The 19041-nt window shown below is 40.3% G+C and overlaps 1 protein-coding gene across 1 annotated transcript in view; it reads left to right on the plus strand.

Moving 5' to 3' along the window:
• Positions 1-19041, plus strand: part of LOC121538153 (ecto-NOX disulfide-thiol exchanger 2-like) — a 248638-nt gene that overhangs the window by 121283 nt on the left and 108314 nt on the right. The window contains exon 5 of the mRNA XM_045207428.1: positions 962-1195. Coding sequence (XP_045063363.1) covers positions 962-1195 — 234 coding nt within the window. The remainder of the gene's footprint in view (positions 1-961; positions 1196-19041) is intronic.

Here is a 19041-nt window from a genome sequence, read left to right on the forward strand (position 1 = left end):
AAAAAGCGGCGTAACTTGAATAAACATACTTTTAAGAAGTACGCCATGCTCAACCATCCGATCGACAAGACGCTCTTCTTTAAGAAAAAACAAGAAGAGGAAGAGAGAGAGAGAGTGAGAGAGTGCAGGGGAGAGAGAAAGAGCGAGAGGGAAAGAGAGGAGAGAGAGAGAGAGAGAGAGAGAGAGAGAGAGAGAGAGAGAGAGAGAGAGAGAGAGAGAGAGAGAGAGAGAGAGTGAGTGAGTGATGTGTTTGCTTGTGTGTCACTAGAGGTCCAATTAGTCTCTTTAAGTATTCTGGATGAATTAGTTTAGAGAGAGCAGAGAGGTGTTTACTCCAACCCCCAAAAGCTACTTTAGCTGGGATGCAGCTGTGACAGAGGAACCAACAGATTAAAAAGAGAAGAGCCTCAGAGGGATGGAGAGCGATGGATGGACAGATCGTTTTAACCTAAATAGAGGATGTCAGGAATCAGGAAAGAGATGCAGGTGTCTGATAGAAAGGGGTTTGTGGGTATTTACGGCGCCTTATCGCCCTGCACCTGCAGGTTTAGCAGAGTGAAATGTCACTCATGATGTTACCACCTGGTTCTAATTCTCTCTCTCGCTCGCTCTCTCTTTCTCTCTCTCTCGCTCTCTCGCTCTCTCTCACGCTCTCTCTCTCACTCTCTCTCACTCTTTCTCTCTCTCTCTCTCTCGCTCTCTCTCTCAATCTTTCTCTCTCTCTCGCTCTCTCTCTCTCTCTCTCTCTCTCTCGCTCTCTCTCTCTCTCTCTCTCTCTCTCTCTCTCTCTCTCTCTCTCTCTCTCTCTCTCTCTCTCTCTCTCTCTCTCTCTCTCTCTCTCTCTCTCTCTCTCTCTCTCTCTCTCTCTCTCGCTCTCTCTCTCTCTCTCTCTCTCTCTCTCTCGCGCGCATGCTCTCTAACTCTCTCTCTCTCCCCTCAACCCCCTTTCCTCTCCTTCCAGGCTACCGTATGCGTCTGGGCTCCAGTACAGACAAGAAGGACACGGGGCGGCTCCATGTGGACTTTGCCCAGGCCAGAGATGACCTGTATGAGTGGGAGTGTCGTCAGCGCATGTATGCCAGAGAGGAGAGACACCGCAGGAGGATGGAGGAGGACCGTTTCAGACCCCCCTCCCCTCCACCCATCGTCCATTACTCAGACCACGAGTGTAGCCAGCTGGGGGACAAGATCAAAGGTGGGGCTCAATTTCCCAGGGCATACACACACGCAGTACACACAGATTCACGCAGTACACACAGATTCACGCAGTACACACAGATTCACGCAGTACACACAGATTCACGCAGTACACACAGATTCACGCAGTACACACAGATTCACACAGTACAGACAGATTCACACAGTACAGACAGATTCACACAGTACAGACAGATTCACACAGTACAGACAGATTCACGCAGTACACACAGATTCACGCAGTACACACAGATTCACACAGTACAGACAGATTCACGCAGTACAGACACAAACAATACAGAGACAGACTCTCATATAAAGAAACACAATACACAAACACTAACTAACCCTACACCCTGGTCTATCACAATGGTCCTCTTACGGGTTTAGTTTGGTTTGGTTGACAAATCCTCCTGACACACTGCAGAGATTGATGTTGTCAATCCGTCTGAATATGAATATGGCCCTGTGTAGCTCAGTTGGTAGAGCATGGCGCTTGCAACGCCAGGGTTGTGGGTTCATTTCCCACGGGGGGCCAGTATGAAAAATGTATGCACTCACTAACTGTAAGTCGCTCTGGATAAGAGCGTCTGCTAAATGACTAAAATGTAAAATGAATCTGTCTCTGGGTTTAAAGAAGCTGTAGACTCATCTGCTCTGAGTGTTTGACTGATGGATTTGTCTGTGTGTGCACATGCATGTGTGTTTAAACACAGGCTTCACTACTGTTATGATGAGTTTCTAGGGTATCAAGTAATTAATGATGCAATAAGACATTCAACACTTAGCTGGGGAGTTCTTATAAGTATTTATTTACCATGATTCGTTATAACAACAGACAGGGCTCTGCCTCTTGCCATTTCGAACTACTGAACAAAGACCATATCTCACTTATATACCCTCTGTTACACGTTTCTTCAACCACATCTGGTAACCATCAATGGGCACTCCCTTGTCTGATGTTATTCTCTTGTACCCCAAGGCAGTATATCCTATCCATCAATCATGCTACCATAAACATCAGTAATCTCCCATGACATAATTGAATGCAGACTCTGTGGCACCAAGTCACTTATCTACTAACTCTAACCTGGTCCACACAACACTATGAAAACATCATAACAATCCCAAACATGTTTTCTCTCTTTTGTGGTAAGTAAGATTACTTAACTCCAACACTTCACATAAACTTCATATAAAATACAATGCTCTCCAATCAGTAGTATATATATATATATATATATATATATATATATACAGTAATCCCTCGTTTATCGCGGGGGTTACGTTCCGAAAATGACCCGCGATAAGTGAAATCCGTGAAATAGAAAACTTTTTTTTTTTTACAATTAGCAACTATTACATGTATACAAATACAGTGACTCACGTGTAGGCCGTTTCACTGCTCTTCAGACTGGGCCGCTGCATCCTGACTGCGCTCTGCAGTGTTCTCTTCTTCTGAAGCCCGCGGTGCAGGTGTGTTTGTTCGGGGAGAAGAACATAGTGATAGGCAGCTGTTGTCGCTCTTTTTTCTTCTTTGCAAAAAGATCCTTGTACACCGACATGCCACCATCGATTACGTTGGAGAACTGTAACGAACGGCTCATCAAAGGGTCCCATTCCTCAGCTACTCGCTTAAGTTCAGTGGCCATTCGCACCATGGTTGCTAAGCGACCAAGCGTTAGTCCTTCCTCCTCATCTCTCGTGTCCTCTTCTCCCTCTTCTCTTTCATCGTCGCTTTGTGGCTTTGTCATTTCTGCCAGCTCTGCATCGGTCAGCGGCTGTGCGTCTCCATCAATCAGGGCGTTTATGTCATCCGGACTCATGTCATTAAAGCCGTCTCCTCCAATCTGTTTAGCCAGATTCACAGCTGTTTCTACGGCAGAGTGGTGGACCTCGTCAAGCGAGCCTCCGGTTGCGTTTTTGCACTGCCTCTGGCCATAGTTTTTTCCAGCAGGCCTTCAGAGTTTCCGTTTTCATTTCCTGAATGGCCCTCTGAATGTTTTGGAGACACGATGCGATGGTGTATCCACGCCAGTAGTCCTTCAGTGAGAAATCTTGATCCGAGTCCATAGCGTCAACAAGATGTTGCAGGGTGTTGCGCGTATAGAGAGCCTTGAAAGCACGGATGACTCCTTGGTCCATGGGCTGAATCAGGGATGTAGTGTTTGGCGGCAGAAATTCGATTTGCACACCATCATATGCCAAATCATTACCGTGACCTCCGGCGTTGTCAAGGAGCAGAAGCACTTTAAAGTCCAGTCCCTTTCCTCTCAAATAACACTTGACCTCCGAGATGAAACAGTTTTTGAACCAATCCAGATTGAGCGCTTTTGTCATCCAAGCCTTTGCATTGTACATCCAGTAAACAGGCAAATCATCCTTATTTTTGTTTTTCAGCGCCCTGGGATTTTTAGACCTGTAAATCAGCCCCGGTTTAATCATGAAACCTGCGGCATTTCCGCACATAGCCAGGGTCAAACGGTCTTTGTGAACTTTAAATCCTGGGGCTTTGGCTTCTTCCTGCATGATGAAGGTGCGGGAGGGCATTCGTTTCCAAAATAAGGCAGTCTCATCCATGTTAAAAACTTGTTCGGGCTTATATCGCCCCTCCTCAATGATCGCCTTGAATTTATTGTTCACGAAGGCTTCTGCCTCAGCGGTATCCGCAGACGCCATCTCACCGTGCAGACAAACATTTTTAAGTCCAAAGCGTTTCTTAAACTTTTCAAACCAGCCCTTGCTTGCATTAAATGCGCTTGGCACTTTGTCAGCAGCACTTGCTGGGGGCCTGGCATCCTCTCCCACTGTGTCAGCAGCACTTGCTGAGGGCCCGGCATCCTCTCCCTCTTCCCCGTCACTGACAGCAAAGTTTTCATACAGCATTCTCGCTTTTGTGCAGATAACGTTTGTATCCAGGGTTATGTTTTTTTCCTGCAGTCATTAGTCCACAGAGCTAATGCCGTCTCCATCCGTACCATGGTCTTGTTGCGGACAGTTACAACCCTTTTTGCATTCGTATTAAAATTGACTGCTGCTGTCGTCCTTATGTTTTTTTCCTCCTTCTTTATGTAACGAACGGAAGATTCATTGATTCCGTAATGGCGAGCAACGGCTGCATAGCTTTTACCTTCCCTTAGCATGTCCAGAAGTTTAACTTTATCTGAGATAGGTAGCATCTTCCGCCGTTTGGGCCCATCCGCAGGTGCTTTTGTCGGTCCAGGCCGTTTTCGTCGACATTATGGGTTTAGGAGATGTTCGAAATTACAAGATAATTTGGCCAACTTAATGTAAATTTGCCAAGCTGTTTTATGTACGTACACATAACTGCACGAGACGACAAAATGATAGCACAATTCGTAGCATGTTTTGATACAAGAAGCGGGAGTGAGTTTTTAGCGAATCAGAATGCAGAGCACAATGCACCAAAAAAAAAAAAATGCATTATGAAAATCCGCGAAATAGCGAATCCGCGATAAGTGAACCGCGAAGTGGCGAGGGATCACTGTATATATATATATATATATATATATATATATATATATATATATATATATATATATATATATATGACTAGAGTCTAAACTATGCTACATACAGTAGAAGTCGGAAGTTTACATACACCTTAGCCAAATACATTTAAACTCAGTTTTTCACAATTCCTGACAATTAATCCTAGTAAAAATTCCCTGTTCTTAGGTCAGTTAGGATCACCACTTTATTTTAAGAATGTGAAATGTCAGAATAATAGTAGAGAGAATGATTTATTTCAGCTTCTATTTCTTTCATCACATTCCCAGTGGGTCAGAAGTTTACATACACTCAATTAGTATTTGGTAGCATTGCCTTTAAATTGTTTAACTTGGGTCAAACGTTTTGGGTAGCCTTCCACAAGCTTCCCACAATAAGTTGGGTGAATTTTGGCCCATTCCTCCTGACAGAGCTGGTGTAACTAAGTCAGGTCTGTAGGCCTCCTTGCTCGCACACACTTTTTCAGTTCTGCCCATAAATGTTCTATAGGATTGAGGTCAGGGCTTTGTGATGGCCACTCCAATACCTTGACTTTGTTGTCCTTAAGCCATTTTGCCACAACTTTGGAAGTATGCTTGGGGTCATTGTCCATTTGGAAGACCCATTTGCGAACAAGCTTTAACTTCCTGACTGATGTCTTGAGATGTTGCTTCAATATTTCCACATAATTTTCCTTCCTCATGATGCCATCTATTTTGTGAAGTGCCCCAGTCCCTCTTGCAGCAAAGCACCCCCACAGCATGATGCTGCCACCACCGTGCTTCACGGTTGGGATGGTGTTCTTCGGCTTGCAAGCGACCCCCTTTTTTCCTCCAAACATAATGACGGTCATTATGGCCAAACAGTTCTATTTTTGTTTCATCAGACCAGAGGACATTTCTCCAGAAAGTACAATCTTTGTCCCCATGTGCAGTTGCAAACCGTAGTCTGGTTTTTTTATGGTGGTTTTGGAGCAGTGGCTTCTTCCTTGCTGAGCGGCCTTTCAGGTTATGTCGATATAGGACTTGTTTTACTGTGGATATAGATACTTTTGTACCTGTTTCCTCCAGCATCTTCACAAGGTCCTTTGCTGTTGTTATGGGATTGATTTGCACTTTTCGCATCAAAGTACGTTCATTTCTAAGAAACAGTACGCGTATCCTTCCTGAGCGGTATGAAGGCTGCGTGGTCCCATGGTGTTTATACTTGCGTACTATTGTTTGTACAGATGAACGTGGTACCTTCAGGCATAATCACTGGAATATAATCTTATACATCCCCTCTTTATCTACTATAATAGCATCCAATGCTATGCAATTATCAATTGCATACTGTCCAATGAGTGACATCTCAAACCCAATTTCTTGAAAACCCATGATTGTTAAAATATAAAATGTTCAACTCTGACTTTGTTCTCCTAATATGCCTGAAAATACATACACAGTATAACACTTTTTTTTTCACCCCCTGTTAAATCAGTACATCCTTGAACTATTTAGGATTTAAAAACTCAACCACAATCAGATAAAATAAAAATAGCATAACCCCATGATAGGAACCAGTTAAGTACTTGTCTAGCAACATAGATATGTACCACTCTAAACATCCATATCAATACCACCCAATACTTCAAATGTATATAATGACCAATATGTTAATACGTTAACCCAATTAATCAACATATTCATGATTTCAGTCACAATCCTCACGTTAACTTCCATGTGTCAAACATTATGATTCAACAATGTCTACTCAAAATAAATCATATATGTGTATCCTAAGACATGACCATAATGTATCACTCTTTTAATCTAATACCTATATAAGACAGTTCTAAATTGTACAAGCAATATCCTTCATCTTGAAAATATTTAAACTAATACATCCTAAGGATTTACTTAAATCACTCAGTCATCCTATAAATTATAACCAAAAACCAAATTACTTAACTCAACCAAATGTAGAATGACAATTCTTATTGATTCATTTGGTCCTTATCAATAAAAGTTAAAACCCTTAATTTTATCACCCAGTACAACTGTCCGAATATACACTTATATTAACATACAGTATAAACATCCATAATTCTATTATGACTTTCCTCATCCTGATAATAAATACAGATCATTATCTCAATGCATTCCTAGTACTATTAATTTAGCAGTGTATACCCCTACTACCCAAATTAGTACATTTAGATAAATCCAATTTTATTATCAACACAGCTAAGCAACCCCTTTTTACTTCCGGCACTTAAATCTTCTGGCGTCTCTTCATTATGTTCTTCAGACAGCTTCATATTTCAAAATTACTTGCACATGACAATGTCACAACTACAATGTCTCATCCGATTCACCACCAACTCTACAACCTCATAATCTTGTCCATTTGCCAACCATTATGCCCACAACATTAGAAATGTTGCCTTTGAACATATCCTTCTCCATTCTCACTCAATGGTGGACTCCTGTCCCAATCCCTTGATTTAAAAACATGAGAAAATCCGTTGATAGCTTCGATTGGCTGTTGTACACCGGTAGCATGTAGAAGTGATACTTTACAGAAACGTCTTCAACGCCTCTTATGTTCATCTTCAGCCGGTTCATAGGTTGTTTCTTTTACTTAGGTTCACACCATTCTAGGCCAAATTATCCCTGCTATGCATCAAGACACCATCTGTATTTACCTCACTGGAAGACAAAACATAACAGTTTAATTGATTTAATTTCTAATCCAATAAATCCATATAAGCATTGACTATATGACAAATTATTATGTTTTAACAATTATTCTTAATACCAATTTCTAATATACTTCCCAATTTCTGTTAACATCACTCTGTGTAGTGTGTCCTTCTTGCATCTTACCACTAGGCAAGTTGAGATTCACTGCTGCAACGACACACAGACATAGACACAAACACAAAAACAATGCTCCACAGTGGCAGTGCCATCATCCTCCTCTGAGTTAGAATAGTCTTACAGTGGGATACATAGATCTAGGAATCTGTCTCTGCTACTTTCCCCTCCATCGAGGTAGCCAGCAACACCTAGTACTGACCTCTCCACCTAGATTCTTTCCAGCTCTTACTTCTGTAATCCTTTACTGCCACACAGTCTCCCATGCACAGAAAATGCCCAATTCTCCTCTCAGTTCTGGCAGAGAAGCCTTCACCTTTTTGAAAGAAAGTCTATAGAACATTGTTAGGTGAGACACAGCATGCTACTTTACCCTGTCTTATCAGTCAGGCTAAGCCTTGAGATTATGAAGTGCACAATCTTGCAGCTTGTTGCAGTCACTAGTTTCATAGACAGGCCTCCTTTACATCCTGCCTTATACCACACATATATTTTCACCTAAAACCTTTAATATAACCCATAACACATTAATTACTACTGCTCATATTTCTAATACAATTTGCATATTTACCAAAGATCCTCATGCCATCAGTACTACCCCCTTTTTTTAACACATGACTCACATCGTGATTCATGCTATCAAAAACAAAACAACGACATTGTTTGTTAAACCAAAATAATTAAAATGACATAGAAAATGACAATATTTGATAATACCTTAACTTACTTGTATCCCATAAAGTAATTCAAGAATAGTACAATTGACTAGTGACAGTTATCCCTCATTCAGAGATAGCTCTCTCACTCCCTGTCCTTAGGATGGTCCGACTCATATATATGAGTATTGCCAAATTATAAACATATTCATAAGTATAAGTATAGAAATTACCCTCAACTCTGTAAAATTAATTACCTTAAATTCCTAAATCCATGCCTCTAGGATTTCCAGTGTGGGTGATCAATTCACACTAGAAAGTCAGAACATAGTTCAGAGGTCATTGAAATCCTTCAACTAAGTGTTCCATTCTATAGTATAAACTAATCATTAACAACAGTGAAAACATTTCATAAATGTAACGTATCCCAAGTGTACATTAAGTCCTCATGACGTTTCTTCTCAAAATAAATATTGTATTTACCCAAAACTTACTCATAAAATAAAAAATAAAAAATAAAAAAATGTCCTAAAATTCACAGTGTGCCCCTTTTAAGACTTATCACCTTTGACCTGTTGAAACTCCTAAAATCAAAAACAACCCTATATAAACCTTGTAATAGGTGGGTTGTGAGTGGCTATATGAAAAATCCCAATTGGAAAACAACCAACAGAAATAGCCAGGCCTAAGTTAATTTGGTAGCTCCCTTTTACGACCTAATACTGCCTAACTTTACTAACTTCTCCCGCTAGCCCTGGGCAACATTCCAATGAGATAAGGAAATCCCCTTTCTCCTGGAAGAGAAAGTATACATTTAGTTAACATTCACGTACAATCAGTAATCCAAAAATAGTAATTACACAGAAAACATGACACAGATATACACCTTCCTATCTCATCAATAATCATTTTTATCAATCTAATTCCTCATAACTACTCCATAAGAAGATTATATAAAATTTCTCAAAAGATGAAAACCACTCAAAGTTCTTTGAGTTTACAATGAGTATTTTTAATTGATTACTCTTCAGACTTCATCCTCTGTAATTATCACAATGATTATTGTACCCCTAAATCTGCTCCATGTGATCCTATATCAAATTATCCTAGTATCGTTACTTGATCAACAACATAGGAAATATCTGTTTCCCCTTATATTGTTCCTGTCACCCCTCTAAATGTGATATTTCATTCATTTGCCAATATAATCAATTACTCAGCGTAATGAAACCTTGATATTTTATCCCAGGCATCTATTAAAAAAATTGTTTGAGACGTTGTCTCCTACTTTCCCTTAACATATACTGTATGGGATTTCCATCAATCCTGGAAAAAAACGTACACCCAGAACACATCAGATAATACCACGTTTCATTAAGTTCACTACACCTATAAACCTATAACCCCTGTTTGGTAATGTAATCATCTCCACTTGTTGCATTGATGTTCTAAAATATAAATACATGTATAGAATACAGTATATACAGTGGGGAAAAAAAGTATTTAGTCAGCCACCAATTGTGCAAGTTCTCCCACTTAAAAAGATGAGAGAGGCCTGTAATTTTCATCATAGGTACACGTCAACTATGACAGACAAAATGAGAAAAAAAATCCAGAAAATCACATTGTAGGATTTTTTATGAATTTATTTGCAAGTTATGGTGGAAAATAAGTATTTGGTCAATAACAAAAGTTTCTCAATACTTAGTTATATACCCTTTGTTGGCAATGACACAGGTCAAACATTTTCTGTAAGTCTTCACAAGGTTTTCACACACTGTTGCTGGTATTTTGGCCCATTCCTCCATGCAGATCTCCTCTAGAGCAGTGCTGTTTTGGGGCTGTCGCTGGGCAACACGGACTTTCAACTCCCTCCAAAGATTTTCTATGGGGTTGAGATCTGGAGACTGACTAGGCCACTCCAGGACCTTGAAATGCTTCTTACGAAGCCACTCCTTCGTTGCCCGGGCGGTGTGTTTGGGATCATTGTCATGCTGAAAGACCCAGCCACGTTTCATCTTCAATGCCCTTGCTGATGGAAGGAGGTTTTCACTCAAAATCTCACGATACATGGCCCCATTCATTCTTTCCTTTACACGGATCAGTCGTCCTGGTCCCTTTGCAGAAAAACAGCCCCAAAGCATGATGTTTCCACCCCCATGCTTCACAGTAGGTATGGTGTTCTTTGGATGCAACTCAGCATTCTTTGTCCTCCAAACACGACGAGTTGAGTTTTTACCAAAAAGTTATATTTTGGTTTTATCTGACCATATGACATTCTCCCAATCCTCTTCTGGATCATCCAAATGCACTCTAGCAAACTTCAGACGGGCCTGGACATGTACTGGCTTAAGCAGGGGGACACGTCTGGCACTGCAGGATTTGAGTCCCTGGCGCCGTTGTGTGTTACTGATGGTAGGCTTTGTTACTTTGGTCCCAGCTCTCTGCAGGTCATTCACTAGGTCCCCCTGTGTGGTTCTGGGATTTTTGCTCACCGTTCTTGTGATCATTTTGACCCCACGGGGTGAGATCTTGCATGGAGCCCCAGATCGAGGGAGATTTTCAGTGGTCTTGTATGTCTTCCATTTCCTAATAATTGCTCCCACAGTTGATTTATTCAAACCAAGCTGCTTACCTGTTGCAGATTCAGTCTTCCCAGCCTGGTACAGGTCTACAATTTTGTTTCTGGTGTCCTTTGACAGCTCTTTGGTCTTTGGCCATAGTGGAGTTTGGAGTGTGACTGTTTGAGGTTGTGGACAGGTGTCTTTTATACTGATAACAAGTTAAAACAGGTGCCATTAATACAGGTAACGAGTGGAGGACAGAGGAGCCTCTTAAAGAAGAAGTTACAGGTCTGTGAGAGTCAGAAATCTTGCTTGTTTGTAGGTGACCAAATACTTATTTTCCACCATAATTTGCAAATAAATTCATTAAAAATCCTACAATGTGATTTTCTGGGGAAAAAAATCTCAATTTGTCTGTCATAGTTGACGTGTACCTATGATGAAAATTACAGGCCTCTCTCATCTTTTTAAGTGGGAGAACTTGCACAATTGGTGGCTGACTAAATACTTTATTTCCCCACTGTACCAACAGTAGAATTATACTCAGAAACCCAGATTTTACTCTATTTAATTGAAATGACAAATAAATCCCACAAATAGCGCAATTACAATGGTTTGTCGTCTTACCATCTGAAACAAAATGAAGTTCCTTCACTTCACCACCTTAGCTCCACACTGATAATTAGTTTAATGTAAACCCTAAATTGGCTTTGTACTATATTATAAATTACATCTATGAATTCCAACCATATGGGCAGTTAATTTCTTAAATCTTATCTCTATCAAAGGATCTAACAACTGTACAAACTTAGAAAACCCATATTAATTATTTCCCCACCTATAACGTATGTCTACGTTTGGGTGAGCAAGTTAATACATATATAACGTTAGAAACTTCTAAGTACTCACATCAAATAATACTTTCATACTACTTTTCCACTACCCTCTAAAACAGCATCACAATCTCCATACCACTCCTTGAAATTCTATGACTTAATTATGTTATATATCGTAACTTCTTATCCTAACTTATATCAAATTATCATATCCATTTTTACAACTTATTATGCACCACTCAAATTCAAATTACTTTCTGCTCTTTGTTCATAAGATAGCCCATGTTGTCCCATTCAATTACTTAACTTCACTAGCTGACTGTTTCTCCTTATTACTTATATTTCCTTGCCATCGTGTGCTCATTAAATCACATGCTTTATACGCCTCTTTCATATAATGTAAATCCCATGTAAATCCCATTTCGTGTTGCTTACGACAATATTGTCAATTACATATTCTCGCGCTATCCCTTTAAAAAAAACTTTACTCGTTATCTGTCCATGCAGATAAATCACCAAGATATGGTCCCCTATTGAAAAATCATAATTTACTTAACATCTATTACTTTTACAAGAGACTTATTCTAAATGCGGATTTGCCTTAAAATAATTTCGTCATTTCCTGTCTCTCTCTTCGAGTTAAATGAAGCTCTGCTTTACTCTTAATGGTGACTGTTTTTCCAGATACCGGTCTACTAAGCTGACCATTCATTACTGCTATTAGTTCATGCAACATTAGTAATTAAATACTTAAATCAAATCCCCATTCTGTATTAAAATGTTGTTTGCCTATTTTGACTTTTTGGTGCTATTATTCAATATGTTACATTGCATTGGCTCCCTCTCCTGGCCATTTTGAGTAATTCACAAAATACTAATTCTCTCTTCACCGCAGTACTCTACCTCTCAGAGGATTGAACCTCCTTAATTTGTACTTCTCCTCTATAGTGTTGTCACTTCCTTAATCATTTATGGCTTATTTGAGATGCCTGCTGATATATGAGATGCCAGCCAGGCAGCATCCTGGTGTTTTAGTATGCATACATACCCTCAACACATTCATGGGTTGCACGTTGCATCACAATATTGTTTTGAACGTTCGTTTTAGGACTGATGCCAAGCTGAGCATTCTACTCAATGCAGTCTTAATAGGTGCTGATGAAGATTTAGTCTGAAGTGCATTACATACTGTTTCTTGGAAACAATGACATTTAAAAAGGAGGCAAATATTTAGTAGCTAGCTAACGTTATATTGAATCTAAAGTCAATCTGGCGACATCAAAATGATGACAAAATATGCCCTACTAAATATTTGCCTCTTTTTGAAATGTCATTGCTTCCAAGCCACAGTATGTAATGCACTTCAGACTAAATGGTCCTAAATGGTCGTGGTCCTCTGTAGCTCAGCTGGTAGAGCACGGTGCTTGTAACGCCAAGGTAGTGAGTTCGATCCCCGGGACCACACGTACACAAAAATGTATGCACGCATGACTGTAAGTCGCTTTGGATAAAAGCGTCTGCTAAATGGCATATTATTTATTATATTATTATTATTATTAAATCTTCATCAGCACCTATTAAGACTGCATTGAGTAGAATGCTCAGCTTGGCATCAGTCCTAAAACGAACGTTCAAAACAATATTGTGATGCAACTTGCAACCCATGAATGTGTTGAGGGTATGTGTGCATACTAAAACACCAGGAAGCTGCCTGGCTGGCATCTCATATATCAGCTTCTCAGAAAAAGTGTAAATTTGACTAAAAAGTCATTAGCCATCAGTCGGACATCAATATCCTGTGGGATCTGTAGAACGTTGATAACAATGGCAACGACGTGACCGAATGATGGAGGTGCAGACCCTTGAATAGTGTATGTGGGTCTTATAAATCTCTGGAACGTCATCAAAGTCTGTTCTTTCGATAAGCCGCTTAGCTCCCTAGCTGTATAGATGCATTATACCTTTTGATAAGCCGCTTAGCTACCTAGCTGTATATGATGCATTATACCTTTTGATAAGCCGCTTAGCTCCTTAGCTGTATAGATGCATTATATCTTTTGATAAGCCGCTTAGCTACCTAGCTGTATTGATGCATTACATCTTTTGATAAGCCACTTAGCTCCCTAGCTGTATAGATGCATGATATATTTTGATAAGCCGCTTAGCTCCCTAGCTGTATAGATGCATTATATATTTTGATAAGCCGCTTAGCTCCCTAGCTGCATAGATGCATTATATCTTTTGATAAGCCGCTTAGCTCCCTAGCTGTATAGATGCATTATATATTTTGATAAGCCGCTTAGCTCCCTAGCTGTATAGATGCATTATATATTTTGATAAGCCGCTTATCTCCTTAGCTGTATAGATGCATTATATCTTTTGATAAGCCGCTTAGCTCCCTAGCTGTATAGATGCATTATATATTTTGATAAGCCGCTTAGCACCCTAGCTGTATAGATGCATTATATCTTTTGATAAGCCACTTAGCTCCCTAGCTGTATAGATGCATTATATATTTTGATAAGCCACTTAGCTCCCTAGCTGTATAGATGCATTATATATTTTGATAAGCCGCTTAGCTCCCTAGCTGTATAGATGCATTATATATTTTGATAAGCTGCTTAACTCCCTAGCTGTATAGATGCATTATATATTTTGATAAGCCGCTTAGCTCCCTAGCTGTATAGATGCATTATATATTTTGATAAGCCGCTTAGCTACCTAGCTGTATAGATGCATTATACTTTTTGATAAGCCGCTTTGCTCCCTAGCTGTATAGATGCATTATACCTTTTGATAAGCCGCTTAGCTCCTTAGCTGTAGAGATGCATTATATCTTTTGAAAAGCAGCTTAGCTCCCTAGCTGTATAGATGCATTATATATTTTGATAAGCCGCTTAGCTCCTTAGCTGTATAGATGCATTATATATTTTGATAAGCCGCTTAGCTCCCTAGCTGTATAGATGCATTATATATTTTGATAAGCCGCTTAGCTCCTTAGCTGTATAGATGCATTATATCTTTTGATAAGCTGCTTAGCTCCCTAGCTGTATAGATGCATTATATCTTTTGATAAGCCGCTTAGCTCCCTAGCTGTATAGATGCATTATATATTTTGATAAGCCGCTTAGCTCCCTAGCTGTATAGATGCATTATATCTTTTGATAAGCCGCTTACTGTAGCTCCCTAGCTGTATATATGCATTATATGACATTGTATGTGATAATAATGTATATCAGATGCCACAGCCTCACAGATAAATTCTAATTTAGTCCAAATATGATATTATATTGGGCCCTGGTCATTGTCAGTGATTGACTAGTATGGATATTGTGTGTGTATTAATAATGGACCTGTAGTTGGTAGGGAGGACTAGTGACTGTGGAGAGAAAACAGAAACACCTCAACTCTCTCTCCATCTGTTTCTCTCCCAGTCTCATTATCTTCCCCTCTGTCTTCTTTTCAGTCTCTCATACCTTCCGTTTACCTCCCCTCCCTTCCCTTCCCTTCCCTTCCTCTCCCTGAGTTGAGTTAGATATATTAGGGACCTAATAAACACTAACAAATAGCTGTCCCTAGGGCTGTTTGTTCAACACTTTATTCAACATGTGTGTGAGTGCGGGTATATGTGCAGAAACACATTCAGGACAATTATAGTGTCATTAACAATGACAATCAAAAACACTTGTGTCTCTTCACATCACCTTATCAGTCTACAGGCCAAACATGAATAATGCAAAACAACCCTGTTGTTCATACAAAGGCATTTGAAACATGATAGTCACATTGCTGCCATTCCACTGGTCTCTAGTTAATGGAACCTTAATCAAAGAAGTGTCCTTCCATTCTAAATGGCTTTTCTCCAGTGCTGCTCTGAATGTTAAAGTGACACACCTTTGATCATTCATAACACGTCCATGAACGTATGGCATTGGGTGTAACAGGCTTCGGACATGAGATCCATACAGCTAGCTAAGTGAATAATAGCTAGCCTAGTTCTGTTAGATAATAAAAGACGCAGGCGAAAAGGTTTTGGAGACTCAGGTCATCTGTTTAATACAATTAATAAGAAAGCCTGTAATATGCAAGGCAATCCGGCATGAACAATACATTGATAGCAAGCCAGCTAGATTAGCTAGCTAGCTAATATTGAAAATATTGTAGCTGGTAAGCCAAAAAGCAATTCCCATATGTCTGTTTTCTTCTTCTCAAACATAAAACACTTTGTGGTGTATTTCTCCTAAACTCTAGAACAGGGCTCCCCAACTGGCGCCCGTGGGGATAATTGTTGGACATAAAATACTTTAAAAACACCAGGAAATCAGCTCCAAGTGATTTTAATTAAAAATATATGTTCCCAGGTATTCCCACGCATAATAGAAAGACATGTGTGATCGTATACAAATGTAAGCAAGGTTTAAAATGATTATGTTTCAGTCAAACATTATATCTGTTTGGGCTTTTTGCGGTTAATTTGCAGTCTACAAATGATTTGTAATTATGTTCCGCCCCCCCCGACCATCCGCTCATGAACAAATCGGCCCGTGGCTGAATCTAGTTGATGATCCCTGCTCTAGAAAGTCATAAATTTAGTAAAATATTATGTCACAGAAGCGTTATCTTAACAAAATTAAAAGGAAACAACATCTCTGGCTGTTCTCTTGTGCTCATACTCTCCTAAATTAGACTACTGTTTAATCCTGGTTAATCCTAACAGAAACCTTAGCTGGTAAAATCTGAAGAGCGGGGCTTTCCCCCGTACAGAAGTATGGAAACATCCTTTCAGTAAGTCTGTGTTTATAAGTGTGGATGTGTTTGTTTCTCACAGTATCAGTAAAGGATACATGTCCTTCGTCACAGTCCAGCACCACTCTGATCCTCTGGATCTTTAAATAATATTGTGAAGGTGGGTATTTACCATGATGGGAGCATACATACCAGAATCCATCTGTGTTGGATGCTGTGACTACTTCCTTTCTTATGACAGATTCTCTGGCTACTCCAATCATCCAGTTGTCATTGTCTCCAACATCCACCTCCCAGCAGTGATGTCCTGAGGTAAACCCCTCAGAGCCCAGGATGATTAAGTGTTTCTCAAACCTTTCTGGGTTTTTGGGAAGGTCCTGCCTCCCTCCATCCTTTTTTAGCCCGGTCAGATCCTCAGACAGGATAAGAGTGGGGTGTGCAGTGTTTGGGTCCATAACCACCGGAGTGTATCGTATAATCCCCTGCATCTTCTCCCAGACTCTGAATTTTAGGTTGCCTAGGTGTTTGGCCACATCTATCAGCGCTCCTGATACCTCTGGATCTTTAGGTGTGTTCTGTGCTCTTTCATATATTGTCTTAAAGCTCTGCAGGAATATCAGGTCATTAGCTTCCAACTTCTCCTCTATGTACTTGATGGTGTCTGACAGAGATGACATCACTTTACTCAGTCCTTCAATTCTCTCCTCCATTCCTCTATTCTTCTCCTCCTCTTCCTCCTTCAGCCTGGCTAGCCTGGCCTCCTCCTCTCTCAGGAACTGCTGCAGCTTCTCATACTCCTCCTTTATCTGGCTCTCTGTCTGCTGAGCCTGGGTCTTGATGTGATCAACCATCTTTTCACTTGTATATTTGTCTTCAGTGTAAGAGTCCAATTTCACCTGCAACACCTCCAGTGAGGTATTTATCTCCTCCTGTTGGAGACACAACCAAAGACAAATCAGGGTCATGATACAATGTTGTTGTTTTTTTACTATGGGGCATACAGTGGGGGAAAAAAGTATTTAGTCAGCCACCAATTGTGCAAGTTCTCCCACTTAAAAAGATGAGAGAGGCCTGTAATTTTCATCATAGGTACACGTCAACTATGACAGACAAAATGAGAAAAAAAAATCCAGAAAATCACATTGTAGGATTTTTTATGAATTTATTTGCTAATTATGGTGGAAAATAAGTATTTGGTCACCTACAAACAAGCAAGATTTCTGGCTCTCACAGACCTGTAACTTATTTTTTAAGAGGCTCCTCTGTCCTCCACTCGTTACCTGTATTAATGGCACCTGTTTGAACTTGTTATCAGTATAAAAGACACCTGTCCACAACCTCAAACAGTCACACTCCAAACTCCACTATGGCCAAGACCAAAGAGCTGTCAAAGGACACCAGAAACAAAATTGTAGACCTGCACCAGGCTGGGAAGACTGAATCTGCAATAGGTAAGCAGCTTGGTTTGAAGAAATCAACTGTGGGAGCAATTATTAGGAAATGGAAGACATACAAGACCACTGAAAATCTCCCTCGATCTGCGGCTCCACGCAAGATCTCACCCCGTGGGGTCAAAATGATCACAAGAACGGTGAGCAAAAATCCCAGAACCACACGGGGGGACCTAGTGAATGACCTGCAGAGAGCTGGGACCAAAGTAACAAAGCCTACCATCAGTAACACACTACGCCGCCAGTGACTCAAATCCTGCAGTGCCAGACGTGTCCCCCTGCTTAAGCCAGTACATGTCCAGGCCCGTCTGAAGTTTGCTAGAGTGCATTTGGATGATCCAGAAGAGGATTGGGAGAATGTCATATGGTCAGATGAAACCAAAATAGAATTTATTGGTAAAAACTCAACTCGTCGTGTTTGGAGGACAAAGAATGCTGAGTTGCATCCAAAGAACACCATACCTACTGTGAAGCATGGGGGTGGAAACATCATGCTTTGGGGCTGTTTTTCTGCAAAGGGACCAGGACGACTGATCCGTGTAAAGGAAAGAATGAATGGGGCCATGTATCGTGAGATTTTGAGTGAAAACCTCCTTCCATCAGCAAGGGCATTGAAGAGGAAACGTGGCTGGGTCTTTCAGCATGACAATGATCCCAAATACACCGCCCGGGCAACGAAGGAGTGGCTTCGTAAGAAGCATTTCAAGGTCCTGGAGTGGCCTAGCCAGTCTCCAGATCTCAACCCCATAGAAAATCTTTGGAGGGAGTTGAAAGTCCGTGTTGCCCAGCGACAGCCCCAAAACATCACTGCTCTAGAGGAGATCTGCATGGAGGAATGGGCCAAAATACCAGCAACAGTGTGTGAAAACCTTGTGAAGACTTACAGAAAACGTTTGACCTGTGTCATTGCCAACAAAGGGTATATAACAAAGTATTGAGAAACTTTTGTTATTGACCAAATACTTATTTTCCACCATAATTTCTAATAAAATCATAAAAAATCCTACAATGTGATTTTCTGGAAAAAAAATTCTCATTTTGTCTGTCATAGTTGACGTATGATGAAAATTACAGGCCTCTCTCATATTTTTAAGTGGGAGAACTTGCACAATTGGTGGCTGACTAAATACTTTTTTTCCCCACTGTATCTTATTAATGGATTTTTAATTTTTTAATGTTTTACAAGTCATGGCAAATTGTATAGAATGAGCAGGATATGAGCT

Source organism: Coregonus clupeaformis, chromosome 3, assembly GCF_020615455.1.
Source record: "Coregonus clupeaformis isolate EN_2021a chromosome 3, ASM2061545v1, whole genome shotgun sequence".
NCBI lineage: Eukaryota > Metazoa > Chordata > Actinopteri > Salmoniformes > Salmonidae > Coregonus > Coregonus clupeaformis.